The 18,143-nt window shown below is 41.8% G+C and overlaps 1 protein-coding gene across 2 annotated transcripts in view; it reads left to right on the plus strand.

Annotated features, from left to right (window-relative positions):
• Positions 1 to 18,143, plus strand: part of LOC124804750 (ubinuclein-1) — a 353,676-nt gene that overhangs the window by 225,614 nt on the left and 109,919 nt on the right. For both annotated transcript variants that reach the window (XM_047265054.1, XM_047265055.1), the window contains one exon: positions 16,029 to 16,136. In XM_047265054.1, coding sequence (XP_047121010.1) covers positions 16,029 to 16,136 — 108 coding nt within the window. The remainder of the gene's footprint in view (positions 1 to 16,028; positions 16,137 to 18,143) is intronic.

Consider the following 18,143-nt stretch of genomic DNA (forward strand, 5'->3'; position numbering starts at 1 on the left):
AAAAGATGTTATTGACACCAGTAATAAAGAGTTACAGAATGATGGAGTAACAGAAGCTATGGATATAATGAAGAGAATTTAGCGTGGGTCTGAGAAAAGTGCTGCATTTATACCCTCCTTCAGTTTACTTAAGTTGCTGAACTTTCTGCAGTTGGATTTATTAACTTGAGAGTATTTAGTCTTAAGCCCATCTGTTGCTTAATGTGCCAAAGGTTTGAGCATACTGATATGTTTTGCAAAGCTCGACCAATATTTGGAAAATGTTAATTATTTGCATATGAATTAAATATCCCTGCCAAACTAACATGTTTAAAGTACTCGGAATGCTAATCCAGTCTGGAACAGAGAAAAATATTCAATAAATCAACTTCACACAGCATATGCCATATGTCAAAGAAAAAATGTCATTTAGAAAGAGAAAGTGCCTAGTCTTTATGAAGTAATTAAAGACCCCTGTTGGTCAACATACTAGAAAAACTGAGGTCGGCCCACAGCATTAACAACAGCTATAACAGCAAGTCTAGCACTTATAAATTCAATTACAGAGCTCTGTCCTCTAGCAAAGTAACAAATATGTCTAACAAAATAAAAACAGTGTTAGTCAAATAACATCTATATTAATCCACCTTAACAATAAGCAGACAAGGGGACGCAAAGTGGTTTATTGGGAAACAGCTGCACCACATTCTTTAAATTGACAAAATTTAAATTAAAGGCAGCCACAAGCCCACGTAATCATCTCCATTTCCCTTGTACTTAAGTGGCTATGAACTCCATGGAAATTTCTACTTCCATGTGGAGAGGAGAAGACTGAAGTCAATGTCGACACGTTCATAAACAGCGAATACCACTCCTTGCTTCTTTCTCTCCTTAAAGGTCAACCTATAAGCATTTGATGCTGTAGTTACATGTTATACGGTGTCAACATTTGCAGAGCATGTGCAAACACCACACACACACACACACACACACACACACACACACACAAAAGGTTGTGTGGACTACGCTGCTGAAGTTTCACTGGGATGCCCTTACCCATCCTCCATATAGTCCTGATCTCATGCCATGCAATTTCCATATTTCTGGAGCTGTGGAGAAAGATATTTTTAGGTGTCAATTTTCTTCAGAAAATCAGGTGCACACCTGGGTACAACCATGATTCCATAGGCAGCTGCAAATATTTTTCCATGAAGGCACGACTATCTTCTATCTCAATGGGATAAATGAATTAAGAGTTATGGAGATTACTTTTGGAAATAATGAACTGTTTATTTTCTTTTTCCCATGTGTCTCATTTTCATTTGACTGTTGCTTATACTTGTAGATATTTAATAAAAGCAGCAGCAACTGCTGCCGCTTCATGTATCTTTCTGGATTTCAGAGAACACTGTCAGGTATGTATATACAGTACAAGTTAAAACCTGTTTAATATGTACATTAGTGTTAAGCAGAATTTACGTAATTTGTGATTAATTATAGGTGTAGTAGCTAATGTAGTAGACTTTTGCTGTCTGGTTTCGAATTTCCTGCAACCCTGAGTTGATTATAGATGTTAGGTGCATGGAACAGTAAGACCTACAAATCCAAAGATCATCAACACTGTTCACCAAAAGACGATTCAACTGTCCTCTGGCACATTAGGGATCAATTGCATTTCCAGCCTCTGTACCGAGAAAGTGAACTGACACCTCCATGTAGTGGCAACTGCTTACAGCCTGACAGGCATACATGTTCTTGTCTGATCACAAGGTAATAGCATTCCATCCAGTTGCTATACCATTGAAGTGTGACAAGACATTTTAAGGATAGCATGTCCTAATTCCAAGCTTCTGTGGCAATGAAAGATGTTTGTGACATTTTGTAGTAACTGTCGGGACATTATTACAATATGTGCAGATGGGAGAATGGCTTGAACCCATGATTTCTACAATGTGAAAGGATCATTGAGCGTTTCCACCTGTGTGTGGGGCTGCTTGTTCCTTGGTATTAGGTTTTGAAGATGTTTAGAAGACAAGCAGAAAAAGTGAAAAGGTCATGGCTACAATGGATGCTGTTATAGGTTACTGTCAAATTGGCTTATGTAAAGGGATACTTCTTGTCTCTATTTTGCCCACCTACATAAGTTTAAGGCAATGTGTTGGCCACTTAATATACGAGATTGTGTTAGGAAAGATAGTGTTGTTGTAAGAGAAATTGAGTGCAGAAGATTTGAGATTCAGTTGTTTGTGTCATCCGGGTAGCTTGTAAGACAAGTAACACACTCTTTCACTACCCATCCACACACTAGGAGACAAAGGCCTTCAAAGACTGTTTGAGCACAATTGGATGGAACTAACAGGTTCACCTCAGAGAACATAAAGAAAGGTGACTAAAAGAAATTTAATTTAATACATTAGCTGATATCAAACATAAGAGGGTTACGCATCACACACAGGAACTGTAACATCAAAGCCACACCAAAAATCTTCATGTCTACATGTCACCCTGCAGGCAAATTACTTTCATTAACCATTTACATGCCACAAAATCATTTGGGATCCACATGGCTCACAATCTTCTGACACTTGGTGGGAACCAGATTCCATTCTTTGTCCAAGGGGGTTTCAATTGCCACCCTGCATTTTAGTGAAGCTTCTGATAAACTTCAGCACATTGGAATAAAACTGGAAGAGTACTGAAGATAATTTTCTTAAATTTACATTTTTGTCATAACATTTGATTCCAGCACCCCAAGTATTTGCTGTTTTACATGGATGTGTCTGAGTGGGGAGACAACTTTGGCTACTTACTGGTTTGTTCAGTTTGTGTCCTGAAGATCCAATTAACAAACATGCTAGCATTAAAACATCAGAAGTTCATGCGAAGTTGAGGCCACTGGAACAGATAAAATTCATTTGAGCCTCAGAAGTCCTCATATGTTCATGCTTTGTGAGTATACTAAAAGCCATTTGGTGCATGTGCCTTGCAGAAAAAATTATCCAGGACACCCTGTTTTGCCTCTGCTGTTTTCTACATCTACATCGATACTCCATAAGCTAGAGGTATCTGGTAACACTGCTAGTCATTTCCTTTCCTGTTCCACAAGGAAATGGAACAAGGGGAACAAGACAAAAACAATTGTCGTATGAGCCTTGTTGTACTCTTACCTTGTCTTTGGGATCTTTACATAAAGTGGACTTTGCCTGTAGTACACTCATTTCACGGGCTATTACAAGTGCCAGTACTCTAAACTTTCTAAATAGTGTTTTGCTATTAGCTCATCATCTTCCCTCCAGGGATTCCTGTTTGAGTTCCAGGAGAATTTCTGTAACACTTGCGTGTTGATCGAACTTACTGGTAACAAATCTAGCAACATGCATCAGAATTGCTTTAGTTAGACGTCATGAGTATCCGCAACACTTGAACAGTACTCAAGACAGGCTCACACGAGTTCTGTGCACAGTACCCTTTATAGATGAGCTACGCTTTTCTAGAATTCTCCCAATGAATCCTAGTTGACCATTCACCTTCCGTACAGCCGACCTTACATGCTAATTCCATTTCGTATCTCATCTACATCAACTTGCTTTTTTTCCTGTGGGAGGAGGTGGTATTCTACAAGATACTGAGAAGTGTGGAAATTTAGTGGAATTTTTAGATGCAGCATTGAAGAAGGCAAACATTCCTAAACTTTCACTGTCCGTACCAGTGAGACAGTGGTTCATGTATCACTCAGAGAGAGTATGGCTGGAAGTAAGGCTTGGCAAGTTGTGTGTTCAGTAAAAGCTACTATCTCCCCATGGTACAGCCATTGAAGCAGGATGCAGTGCTCTTAACTTGCCTCTAGAATATGTCACCCCTGAAGTATTAATTCCTCGCTCCAAAGTGTGCAGGTGTACAGTGCTTGGGGCACACAGTTGTCAGTACATGTGAATACACCAAGTTTTCTAATGGAAAGGCAGCTTTTTGTCTGTGTTGTCCTTGCACTCTGTTTAGAGACATGATGATACTTTAGATGTAAGGTGGTGTATCAAATGGTGTTTGATTGTCCAATTACTACATAGAGTCACAGGAAGCAACACAGTTAAATACTTGTAAACTGCTAAGGATAAGAACTTGAAATTTGGAGAGGATGTTGGTCTTATACTGTAGGCGTAATTTAAGAAGAGATTTTTTGGAATAGGGAATGAAAATTTTTTTTGAAAATGTGTTGCTATTCAGGCAGTTTTGAATCTAGAACTAAGAAAATTGGTATTTGGTTTCTTGGACACAAATAAAAAAATGTTTTTCAGTAATTTTAGAGAAGGAAAGGTGTTACTCACCATTAGTGGAGATGCTGAGTCGATTTGGCACAACAAAAAGCTCCACATAATTATAGCTTTCGGCCAGTAGCAATTTTCCTTCTCTAGTATTGTTACATTCCATCCTGGATTTTCCACTGTTTGAGTTCGGTCATTTTATAAATTCAGCTCCTAAGGGGATGAAATATGTAATGAAGAGTTTTATGAAAATACATAATTCTAGCCAGAGTAGCCTGAGATAGTGATCATGTGTGCGTGAAGTGTGATTGCTTGTATGAATGTGTATGTGATCTTTTCTAAAGAATGCGTTAGTAAAAAGCTCTGTTTGTAACAGCCTCTTCTTTGTGCCTGTCTGCAACTCGACATGTCATCTTCATGATGAGTAGCGATCTATCCTGTACATTAAGTTGTTGATATTTCATTACGAAAGCATTTTTAAAGGTATATCTATGAAAATTTGTATTTTGCTTCTCAGTTAGAAATTAAAAATACTTCTTTCAGTGTTGTTGTTGTTGTTTTTTTTTTTTTTTTTTTTTTTTTTTCCTTCCTAGCCCGAAAAGGGGATGAAAATTATTATGTAAGTATTCCATTATATTAAAACATTTTTATGTCCATTATAATTATCCGGACTGTTATGCTGTGGTCGGTTGATGAATTCTGTGTCAATTCCCAACGTTTCGTCTCTGACTGGAAAAAAAAGCTGGAGTGTATAGGATCCCATGCAGCTGTGGTGATGTTTATGTGGCTACCACTAAAAGAACTGTTTCTAAACGTTTGGAAGAGCATAAGGGAAATTGCAGAAGAGGAGAAACGGAACGATCAGCTGTTGCGGAGCATGCTTTCCAGCGAGGGAACCACAATATTTGTTTCGAGGAGACACAAGTACTAGCGGCCACAAGCGGATATCACAAAAGGCTCTACAGGGAGGCAATCGAAATTGCTAAACACCCTAATAATTTCAACCGTAAGGAGGAGGGTGTGAAATTAAAAGGCATATGGATGCCGGTGTTAAAGATGATGTGTACCACCCGCCCACTACTGGGTGATGGCAACGGCGATCGACGGCGACGGACAGCGGCCAATTGCACTGATGTTTTCAAAACACGTGACGTCACGCCGCGGCGTGGGAGCACGCGGACACGGGATTTAGCGGCAGTCAGTAGCGAGCCAGTGGGTGTGTTGGACCTTCCATTGAGCTACGGACCCCCTTGAAGATGTCTCCCGCAGTCGGAGATGAAACGTTGGGAATCGACACAGAATTCATCAACCGACCACGGCATAACAGCCCGGATAATTATAATGGACATGATATTTCCGGCCGTGAAAGTCTACATTTTAATATAAAACATTTTTAAAGTTAAATCTGTGGAATCTGGTTTTTGACTTCTCAGATCGAAATAAAGAAGTACATGTGGCAATTAGAGAACTAAAACAAGGAAAGTTACTTAACAATGGAAACTCCCTTTAGGAATATCAACAATGTAGGAAAAGATAGGTTGCTACTTACTGTAAAGATAACATGCTAAATTGCAGACAGGCACAATTAAGACACTTACACACAACCTTTCAGCCTCAGCCTTCATCGGAAAAAAAGAAATGCACACCATTCATTCACCCAAGCAAGCACACCTCACATGCACATGACCACCATATCGGCAGCTCAGGCAAGAATGCAACTAACACATTGGATGGAAGTAGCAATCTGGAGGGTATGGGGAAGGGAAAGGGATAGCAGTGTGTGTTGTGTTTAGGAAGCCTGCATACTCGGATCGTTTGACAATCAATCAACCAGTCGTATTAATGAGTTTTATTACAATAAGAAAAAATATAATGCTTAACTGTCACAATTACACAGATGTGTTGCAAGCAAAGGGAGACATACGAAATAATCAATGTTCTTAAATACAGACAATTCCAAGTCTGTGCTACATAGTGTAGAAGCGAAGTGACTAGAGTTGACGCTGCTATAGAACTGGGCCATCAGCAGTGAATTGTGATGATTATGTCCTCTTCACATAGGGGCCGCTGCTGTCATGTTGTTGTCCTGGAGGGAGGTCCGGTCAGAGTGCAATTGGCTGACTTCTTCTCACAGCCTTCTCTTCCCTGTCATTCCCTACTTGTGTGCAGGCACTTGACTTTACACTGTAAGATTCCCTCACCCTCACCCCAAAGCGACAGACCGTCATTGTATATGGAGCACGACAACAGGAGGGGAAGCAGGAGTGTGGATGCTCCAAGGGACCGGAAGCTGCATCTGCAGGAGACGTCAGACTTCTGGTTGTACCCCGCCATCCGGCCTTCGCTCTGGTGTAAATGTCCCCAAGAAAATGCCCAGAAGGGTAGAGATTTAGAAGGCATCAGCTGCTGTGGCATAGGTAGGTCCAGCTCTATCAGTAGGATGAGAGGAGGCAAAGGCTCCGTCTCCATGGGGTCGTCCCGTGGTGTCGTGATGACACCCTCTGGCAGCTGCTGTGGCCATGCAGTCCTCGGGATCCATGAATCTGGTGAAAGAGATACAGAAGGATCACCGTGCACATGACAGTGGCGAATTTGATTGTGATGCCGACACTGCAGTCAGTCTGGGCCTGAAATGAGAAACATGCATGCACCAAGTCGACGGAGGATCTCACCTTGCACTTGTCATCTGCTGGCGCTAAAAACCCTGATAAACACAATACTGAGGGCACAAAGCGATACTTGCAGCCTTCCTTCAGTGCCGGATGCTGCGAAGGGTGGAGCAGTGTCCAGTGGCGGCGGCTGTGAAGCAGTACCGCCGGCAATGATCCATCTCATGGATGCGAACGATAGGAGGCGAGAAACATTTGCAATGCTTGACCCCTGGAGTGTGTGGTGCGAAGTTTGGCTGCTGCTGCTTGAAGGTTCGGACTAAACTTTCCACTTCACTGTTTGACTGTGGATGGAACAGTGCACTATTTAGAGGCTATATGCCATTGCACTCACAGAATATTTCAGATTCATTTGAGTTGAGCTGAGGGTCATTGTCTGACATTAGGACTTCAGGCAAACCTTCAAGGCCAAAAATAGAGGACAACGCCTGAATTATGCTACGTGGTGTTGTCGACTTTATTGGCACAGCATAAGGAGACTTGCTATAAGAGTCTATCACAGTCAACCAATGAATGTTCCAAAAAGGACCCTCAAAGTCTATGTGCACATGTTGCCATGGTGGTTGCGACTTAGGCAAGCAGATAATTTTTGTGGAGGAGCAGACTGATTTTCCACACATGCGTGACACTGTGACGTCATCTGTTCTATTTGTGCGTCCATACCCTGCCAAGTACAGTGTTGACGCGCTAACTGTTTAATACAAACAATCCCCCAGTGTACTTGGTTAAGTAACTGCAACACTTTTTTTTTTTGTAAACTTTGGGGGATCAACACACATGACGGTCCACTGTAATTTTAAACAAGAATCACACCGTGCTGTTTATGTGGTGTTATGCCGATGTGCAAAGTATCAGCGCATTACAGAATTCTTTATCCTGTGCAATGAGTGAGGCCAAGATGTGTGAATGTATTTTAGCAAAATGCTCAAACCGCAATTAGCTTCCATGGTCTGTGCAACTTTCCTTTAGTCCAGAGGAAAGGATTGAAGCAATTCAAAATCCTGAGCATTGATGTGACAACAAGATGCACCAGAAACGTCAAAATACGTATCAAGGCCCATCGGAAGACTTAAAAGTGTTGAGCTGCCAAATGATACACAGTCTCGTACTGGTATTGAGACAACAGCAAAGCCCATCTTTGCAATTTTTGGGCAGTTCATACAGGAACCAGATTCATCGAATGAAACAAGGACTGCAATGTCTTGTGATCTGTTACAAAGTAGAAATTTCTGCCATACAAATAGTGGTGGAATTTGGTGACACCATACAGAGTAGCCAATGCCTATTTCTCTGTTTGTGAATAGTTACACTGAGCTTTGGGCAACACTTCTGATGCGAAAGCAATAGACCTGTCTTTATCACCAAATCTGTGTGAAAGGAATGCACTGATTCCGTAAGAGGAAGTGTCAACTTGCAACACAACTGATTTGTCAGAATCAAAGTGAACCAAGCTTCTTGGCACTCATCTGCCCAAACAGAGGGGACATTCTTGCGATGCGAGCAATGCAATGGGGTTGCGATTTGTACAGCATTTCAGTATGAACCGAATATAATAGTTCATTTTCCCTAAGTCAGAGTGCAGTTCTATGACATTGTGAGGAAACCGGCAGGTCACAGATCCTAACAAATGTGACTGAAGAGGATGGACACCTTGACTATTTATGACATGGCCAAGATACAACAACTCAGGTTTAAAAAAAAAAAAAAAAAAAAAAACACACTTGTCCAGTCTACACTTCAGTTGTGCATCTGATAACACACGAAACAAAGCACACAAATTCGCAATGTTTTCTTCAGGCATACAACCAGCTACTACAATATTGTCCAAGTAGTTTGAACAGTTTGGTACTTCAGCAGTCAGCTGTTTCAAATACCATTGGAAAATGTTGGGTGCAGAAGCACTGCCAAAATGCAGATGCAAATATTTAAACAAGCCCAAATGAGTATTCACAACACACACGGTTTGAGATTCGTCATCTAGTGATATTTGAAGATATGCATCATGCAAATCAGTTTTCAAAAAGTAGTGACCAGTGCCTAATCTGTACCCAAGATCGTATGGACGTGGCAATGGATAAATATCAATCACTGTTTGTGGGTTGACAGTAGACAGTCAACACAGAGGCGAATGCGACCTGAGGGTTTGAGGAGCAAAACCAGTGGACTTGGCTCACTGACTAGCTTGTATGGGCATAATAGCTCTTCTATCTTGCAATTCTTTAAATGCAGCAGCCACATTGCCCCATAGTGCAATGGGAACAGTTCTGGCCCAGCAAAATTTCAGCTGAGCATTGTCTTTCATTTTAATAAGTGCAACAAAATTGTTAGCCTTGCTTAAACCTTCAGAAAAAGAGTTCAGGAAATTCTTTCAGCGAGCTAACTACACTGTCTTTGGTGTTAAATGCAGTCACAGGCAACATATTGTCCAGAATTTGAAAACCAGACAAATCAAGGCCAAATATGTTCTCACAATCACATGATTTTTGGACAGTGAAAGTCACAGTTCTCTTATGTGAGCGATACATGCCAGGCAAAGTATGTTTTCCGAAAATGGGAATGTCTTGTCCATTATAAGCAGTCAGGTGCATGCTAGTTTTGGACAGGCTTTGGGAGCCTAACAGTTCATTGTGTTACAATTCAGCAATGTAACAGTTACCCATGTCCAACTGAAATTTCAGACGCTTTCCAGTAAGATGCAAATGAACAAAGTTTTGATTGGTATAGCACTGAAGAAACTTTTTGTTTGCCAGTTTTGCTAATGCGTACAGCAGGTTTTGAATACACTGCATCGATAACATGGGCCTTGTGACTAGAATTTTGCGAGTGGGCAGAATTCTTATGTTTGTTCCATTGCAAATATATGGATTGTATGTGACCTACCTTGCCACAAGCAAAACACTGTGCTTGTCTAGATGGGCAGCCCTGATGTTTGTGCCATGAATACCATCGAGGACATTACTTATTTCTGTTTTCCCATTTAAAGAACTGTTTACATGGCTTGGCATTTGTGCACTATTGCTGCCTACAGGGCCAGTCATGCGCAAGTACGACTGAACCCATCAAATTGGTGGCTGCTCATATTTATTGGCTGACACAGCACCTGAATCATACTAATCTAGAATTTGCAGTATGTGCTGAAATGATGGATCAAAATGTTTCAAAATCTGTTTTCTAAGTCTCATATCAGTTATATTGTACATGATACCATCGCACAACAAAACATCTGAACATACGAGGTGCATTCAAGTTCTAAGGCCTCCGATTTTTTTTCTCCGGACTGGAAAGAGATAGAAACATGCGCATTGTTTTAAAATGAGGCCGCGTTCATTGTCAATACGTCCCAGAGAAGGCAGCACCGTACGGCAGATGGAATTTTACCACCAGCGGCAAGAATGAGAACTGTTTTAAATACTTAAAATGGCGACGTTTTCCTTACTTGAACAGCGTGCAATCATTCGTTTTCTGAATTTGCGTGGTGTGAAACCAATTGAAATTCATCGACAGTTGAAGGAGACATGTGGTGATGGAGTTATGGATGTGTCGAAAGTGTGTTTGTGGGTGCGACAGTTTAATGAAGGCAGAACATCGTGTGACAACAAACCGAAACAACCTCGGGCTCGCACAAGCCGGTCTGACGACATGATCGAGAAAGTGGAGAGAATTGTTTTGGGGGATCGCCGAATGACTGTTGAACAGATCGCCTCCAGAATTGGCATTTCTGTGGGTTCTGTGCACACAATCCTGCATGACGACCTGAAAATGCGAAAAGTGTCATCCAGGTGGGTGCCACGAATGCTGACGGACGACCACATGGCTGCCAGTGTGGCATGTTGCCAAGCAATGTTGACGCGCAACGACAGCATGAATGGGACTTTCTTTACGTCGGTTGTGACAATGGATGAGACGTGGATGCCATTTTTCAATCCAGAAACAAAGCGCCAGTCAGCTCAATGGAAGCACACAGATTCACCGCCACCAAAAATATTTCAGATAACCGCCAGTGCTGAAAAAATGATGGTGTCCATGTTCTGGGACAGCGAGGGCGTAATCCTTACCCATTGCGCTCCAAAGGGCACTACGGTAACAGGTGCATCCTACGAAAATGTTTTGAAGAAGAACAAATTCCTTCCTGGACTGCAACAAAAACATCCGGGAAGGGCTGCGCGTGTGCTGTTTCACCAAGACAACGCTCCCGCACATCAAGCTAACGTTACGCAACAGTTTCTTCGTGATAACAACTTTGAAGTGATTCCTCATGCTCCCTACTCACCTGACCTGGCTCCTAGTGACTTTTGGCTTTTTCCAACAATGAAAGACACTCTCCTTGGCCGCACATTCACCAGCCGTGCTGCTATTGCCTCAGCGATTTTCCAGTGGTCAAAACAGCCTTCGCCGCTGCTATGGAATCATGGCGTCAGCGTTGTGAAAAATGTGTACGTCTGCAGGGCGATTACGGGGAGAAGTAACGCCAGTTTCATCGATTTCGGGTGAGTAGTTAATTAGAAAAAAAATCGGAGGCCTTAGAACTTGAATGCACCTCGTAAAACACCACAAACACATTTGAATTTGCATTTCCTAGTCATACCCAACAAATCTGTTACCCACTCGTGACAAGTTTGTTCGGACCTTTCCTTGCAAATAAAGAGTTGGTATCTAGCTGTAAGCACATTCATTTGTTGGTCATAAAAGTTAGAGACTCTACTACCTGGTCATAGGAAAGTTCACTTGGATTGGCGTTAAGGAATAATTGCTGAGTGAGGCAAAAGACGGCACTTCCTACCGTTGACAAAAAGTAATGTATTTTCACAGTACCTGATATGTTGTGAACTATGACGTGGGCTTCATACTATTGCAACCACTCGAGCCATTCCTCTTCTTTTTCATTAAACGGGCGAAAATGCACCCAGAACTACAGTTGTTGTATTTTGCACTGCGTTGGTCACTTGATTGGTTAGTAGTTGCTGTAGCATGTTTAGTAGGGTGGCTATCTGCTGCATCTGAAACTGAAACATCTGTGTTAGCTGCGTTGCATGTATGGTTTGCAGCTGAGGCACCTGAGCAGGGGATGAAAGAGGGGATTGCTCATTTTGGAATAGGCAAATGTGATAAACAGACAATGCAAGCAAGAAAAATAAGCACACATGCAAAGAAAATTTCCACAACATCCACCTGAAAACACTGAATAGAAAAAACACTATAAGAGACACTGTGAAACAGGTAACACACCCCTGCAAAGAAAAGACAAGGTAGAATTAAGGTGCCAGCAAAACAGAAAAGCCCATGATAAACAAAACAGAGACTCTGTGGTGCCTGTCAGCTGTAATAACAGTTTGTCACTATGATGTTCATTCACTTCCTCGTCGCCAAATATGTGGTGTCTAGGAAGCCAACAAACTCGGATTGCTGGACAAGCAAACAAACCAGTTGTATTAATGAGTTTTATTACAATAAGAAAAGATACCATACTTAACTTTCGCAATTACACAGATGTGTCACAAGCAAAGGGTGACATACGAAATAATCAAAGTCTGTGCTACATAGAGTGTACAAGTGAAGTGACTAGAGTTGACACTGCTGTAGAACTGGGCCATTACCAGTCGATCGTGGCACTTATGACCTCTTCACATAAAGGCCACTGCTGTTAAGTTGTCACCCTGGAGGGAGCTCTGTCCAGCCTGCTATTGCCTGACTTCTTCTGACAGCCATCTCTTCCCTATCATTCCCGACTGGTGTGCCGGCAGGTGATATAATGCCATAATTGTTTGGGAAGAGAGGAATGCTGTCTGGCGGAGTGCACAGGTACTAGTATGCCAACAGTGCAGCATCAGGAAGTTGTGGGACAAGGAGGTGGGGTAAATGGAGTGAAAAAGAAGATTAGCATGGTTGGGTGATTGTATGACCTGGGAGAGGAATGGTTCAGTATTGGAATTTTGTTGGCTTTGGTTAGAGGGATTGGCAGCAAAGGATTTCCATTGCCGGGAACCTGAGAAAGAGAGTAGGTCTTTGACAAGTAGAGCATTTTTAAATCAGGGTGTAGGGCTCAAGGTGAGGCCTATGAATAGGTCTGAAAGTTCTATGGAATTGGGGGTTTTGGTGGAAAGGTTGACAACAGCAGCCGCAAAGTCGTGTGTCGTGCACTTCTGTTGGTGTCGTACCGTTCATCCGGAACCAGCACTTTACCTTAATGACGATCCACTCACTGTAGTGGAGACATATAAATTCGTAGGACTGGTTTTCGATGCTCGATTGATTTGGCTCCCTCGTCTTTGTCAGCTTAAGCAGAAGTGCTGGCAGCACCTCAGTGTCCTCTTTTGCTTGAGCAACACCAATTGGGGTGCAGATCGCACTACACTGCTGCAGCTCTACAGAGCCCTTGTCCAATCTCAAATTGACTATGGGAGTGTGGTTTATGGATTGGCAGCGCCTTCAGCGTTGCATTTACTCGACCCTGTGCACCACTGCAGTGTTCCTCCATTGCGGATCAGACATGCGCAACTGCTCTCCAGTTACGCAGCATACATTCGTAGTTCCCCTGAGCATCCGAATTGGTCTCCTTTTCCCACCCATGGCAGTCCATCTCTTGCATCAGCGACCCAGGTTGGGGCTAACGATTGCTGTTCGCGTGCAGTCCCTTCTCTCTGAACTGGAGTCCTTCTCTTTTACCACCTCTACGTGTGGTCCATTCACGTACGCCTCCATGGTGAACGCCTCGGCCGCAGCTTTGACAGGATCTTTCACATGGCCCTACGGACTCCATTAACCCTGCGGCTCTCCGCTGTCACTTCCTCTCAATTCTTGACGTGTTCCGGGGCTCTGAAGTGGTTTGCACTGAAGGCTCGATGGCTGACGGTCGCGTTGGCTTTGCCTATGTGTGTGGCGGCCATATTGAACAGCATTCCTTACCCGGTGGCTGCAGCGCATTCACTGCAGAGCTGGTGGCTATTTCTCATGCACTGCGGTATATCCGTTCATGTCCTGGGGAGTCTTTTCTTTTATGTACTGACTCCTTGAGCAGCCTGAAAACTATCGACCAGTCATCCATCCAGGAGTCCATCTATGTGCTTGAACGGTCCAGTCATTCAGTGGTGTTCATCTGGACCCCTGGTCACATCGGAATCTCAGGAAATGAACTTGCTGACAGGCTGGCCAAACAGGTTACACGGAAACCACTTCTGAAGATGGGCATCCCCGCAAGTGACCTGTGTTTGTTATTGCACCGTAAAGTTTTTCAGCTTTGGGAGACGGAATGGCAAAATCTCTGTACATACAACAAACTGAGAGCCATTAAGGGGACCACGAATGTGTGGAAGTCCTGGATGAGGGCGTCTCGCAGGGACTCTGTGGTTCTCTGCAGGCTCCACATTGGCCACACATAAGCGACTCACGGCTGCCTCCTGTGCTGTGAAGACCCACCCCAGTGTTGGTGCAGCACCCAGTTGACAGTAGCCCATATTCTTTTGCTCTGTCCTTCTTTGGCTGCCCTGCGACTTCATCTTCGGTTGTCAGGCTCATTATCATTGATTTTTATCAGGCAACGCCTCATCAGCTGATTTGGTTTTGCGTTTCATCCATGAGGGTGGAAATTTAATGGCTTGCATTTTTATTGTTCGAGCTGAGTTTTAGCGCCTGTCCTTTGTCCTCTGTGTCCTCCACCCTAGTGCTTTTAGGGTCAAGGTTTTAATGTGTTGCTGTGGCTGGCTTTTCCTTTTTATTTTCGTGGTCGGCTTGCCACTGTAATCTGCTTCCTTGTTTTACTCTCTTCTCTTTCTAGCGCCTCTGTGTTGTTTTCTTGTCCTCTTTTGTTCTTTTAGTGTTCTTTGCCTTTCCTTCGTTCTTGTGGTCTTTCCTTTCTTTCTGTTTTGTGTTATATGTCTCGTCTATTTCATTCTCACACTTGTGGCATTGTTTTATTAGGAACAACGGACCGATGACCTCGTAGTTTGGTCTCCCAACCAGCCAATTTCCTGTATATTAACATCCCTCATACTGACATTGAACACTACCTTTCCCAACATCCTTCAAGACTCCAAACTCACTATCTCATTCCTCATACACCTCACTAACTATATCCTAATTACTACTACTATTTCTTTGAAGGGAAGGTGTACAAACAAATCTACGTCACAGCCATGGGAACCCAAATGGCACCCTCCTACGCCAACCTTTTTATGGGCCATTTAGAGGAGAACTTCCTAGCCTCCCAAAATGCCAAACCCGTAGCCTAGTTCATGATACCTTAATGAGGTGGACTCAGGGCTAAGACGGCTAAGTGGCAGTGTACATATTTTTTGTTGAAACCAGTTGCAGGAAAGAAAGTGCTGTGCTGTCAGAATGCGTGGCTTCGATTTCTTTCTCACTGTCAGTTTCAACTATTTTAGGAGTGCATGTAAAGCATTAGACAAGTTGTTTTTTTTATGTATATCAGCTTATGATTAGCATACTGCCATAGAATCTGAATCATTCAAAACATTGTAAACCTCTCCATTCACAGACTAAAATTATGTGGAGTAAAGTCATTGAAGCTACTACCCCCACAGATCGCGGAACTGGAGAGGTGTCTCTTATACCCCGTATACCAACGATGCTTACCCGTTTACCCATTCGTTTTAAACGACTTCAGTTCCCAATCAAGGTTTCATTTGCAATAGCAATAAACAAGGCTCAACATCAGAAAAGGACTGAGAAAGTTGGTAAGTAGCGGGGGAGGGGAGGGGGGTTGGACAGAGAGAGCAGAAAGAAGTTGTGCACATTACAATGGGATAGAGGGGGTTAGAATGTATATCCAGTTACCATACATACTTAGCAGTTGAGAAATGTGGCTGGGTTCACTAGTCACGTCTATATTTATTGTTTTCAGCCAATTATGATGATTTCAGCATGATATCGCGGAAGCTGGGTGACTGCCATACTGAGTATTGTCAGAGGTGGCAGCAGTACATTTACCTCGCTTATATCCACAACTTTGTTCAGTCTGCACCACAATAAGTTGAAGCTATTACCTAGGTTCTTGGATGTGTTACATCCTGTCAGAACAATTTTTCTCTGATGATCTTACATTACATTACAATTTCCCTGCCTTTTCGCAAAGAAATATGTTTAAAACTTATTCTAATTTTTACAGTGGCGTGGAATCGATACAAACGAAAAGTAGTGATAGTGAAGAAGAAGAAACGGACACAAAACCAACAAGAATTCCAAAGCGAAGATTTCCGTGGACTGATGAATTAAGGTAATGTTTATTTATTTTTATTTAGAAGAACTAGAAATCTGAAATGTTTTTATGGAGCTGCTATTCACTGCAGTAGTATTTCATAGCTTTTATGTTCTACGAAGTCTTATTGCTGTCATTCCAAATTGAAAGCATCACATTTGGATGAATAAGTTGTTGCTTAAAAGAGGTAGAGAAGTAAAATATCTTCATTGTAAGGCACATTGCAATAAAGATCTTGAACATCTTTGTTTCATAAGCTTTTCGTTATTTAAAATGCTTAATTATTATTATTATTATTATTATATTATTTTGCTTCAAGAATTTGGATTTTGTTGCGTTTCAGTTTTTAATATTGCATAATCATCATAGTTATCCAAATAAATTAAGGTAAACAATCAGATGCGCATGCATATCCATGCCACAAAACTAGTTGCAGTCTAAGGTTGTTCATTGATTAAGACATTGAAGTTCAAAGGCTAATTGTATAATGCAGTTGACATTAGATTAACATAGAAAATGATCTCAGGTCAAGCTGAACCCTGAAATCTGCATTGTATAAACATTGCTTCCAGATCATATCGCCTTTTAAGTAAAATCATCCTTGACTGGTTAAGCTTTGCTGGTCAGTTGAAGTTCAGCTGCAGTCATCAGTTCACAACCTAGTGTCATTATAAAACGACACTTTTGTTTTGTGCAAGTACAAGTTAAAAAGGAATAAATAACAATAAAAATTTTACTAACACAAAAGTGTTATGTAAATATGTGAATATGCCACTGTCATTCCTCTGCTGAAGCTCGAATTGTGTTTCCTTTATCTTTAAGGTTAGGTAATTATCCGCTGTGTAAGTAATGAGTTAAGTAATTAATGATCTCATGACAGTTCTTGAAGCCAACTTTTAATTAATGTGGTTAGTTTACAGTATTTTACTGAGACTTACTGGCAGAGTAAGTGAAATTTGAAATATTTGCAGAGAAAAATTATGTACATGGATTTCAAAAGCAGCATGTAACAATTGAACATGTCTTACAAAAATGTTCTCTAGGCTTGAATAGCAATAGCTACACAATTCGTATTAAATGAAGAACCACAAAACAAGTGCTTAATTTGCTATGACAACCATACACAGGCTGCTGAACAGAACTAGTGTTAATCATTAGTAAGTAAGTTACTAACAGTCTGCTTCGGCTCAGTGCTTGCCACCTGGAATATAGTCCAGGGGATATCAGGTTTGATCCTAGGTCAGTGCATGGATTTTGTTTTCCTCGCACCACTTCCTTCACACTTGCAATGGTTGTTAACGTGCAGAATGCCGAGTTGTTTAACTTTAGGACTCAGAGCAGACCTGAATCTCATGGCAGATATTACAGTTGCATAATTTGACTGGCACAATACAGTATAGCTGTCAGTGCATTGGATGAGAAGCCTGAAATGGATGACACTGTACTTCTTGGTAGAAAAATCTACGAAGAATTCCCAGAATCAACATAAAATGGAGTTATCAGTAGCCACAATGCAATGAACATGGACTTTGCAAATAATGTACGTACATAAAAGCATTTACAATATTGGAATAAATTTACAAAGCGTCCATTTGAAAGCCAGATTGAGGGGAAAACAAATGTCCGTATGCCTAAGAGACCTAATTCCTTAAATCTTATTGTCATGGTGCTTAAATAAAATGTATGTTGGCTGCAGTAGAATCATTCTGCAGCCAGCTTCAGATGCTGATTCTCTAAATTTCCTCAATAACGTTCCTTAAAAAGAATGTTGCTTTCCCTCAAGGGATTCCCATTTGAGTGCCTGAAGCAACTCCAAAGTACTTGCGTGATTTTTGAACCTACCGGTAACAAATCTAGCAGTCCACCTATGAATTACTTCATCATCTTCCTTTAATCCAACCTGATGCGGATCCCAAACACTCGAGCAGTACTCAAGAATAGGTCACACTACATCCTGTATGCTATTTCCTTTGCAGATGAAGCACTCTCTCCTAAAATTCTCCCAATGAACCGAAGCTGACCTTT

Source organism: Schistocerca piceifrons, chromosome 7, assembly GCF_021461385.2.
Source record: "Schistocerca piceifrons isolate TAMUIC-IGC-003096 chromosome 7, iqSchPice1.1, whole genome shotgun sequence".
NCBI lineage: Eukaryota > Metazoa > Arthropoda > Insecta > Orthoptera > Acrididae > Schistocerca > Schistocerca piceifrons.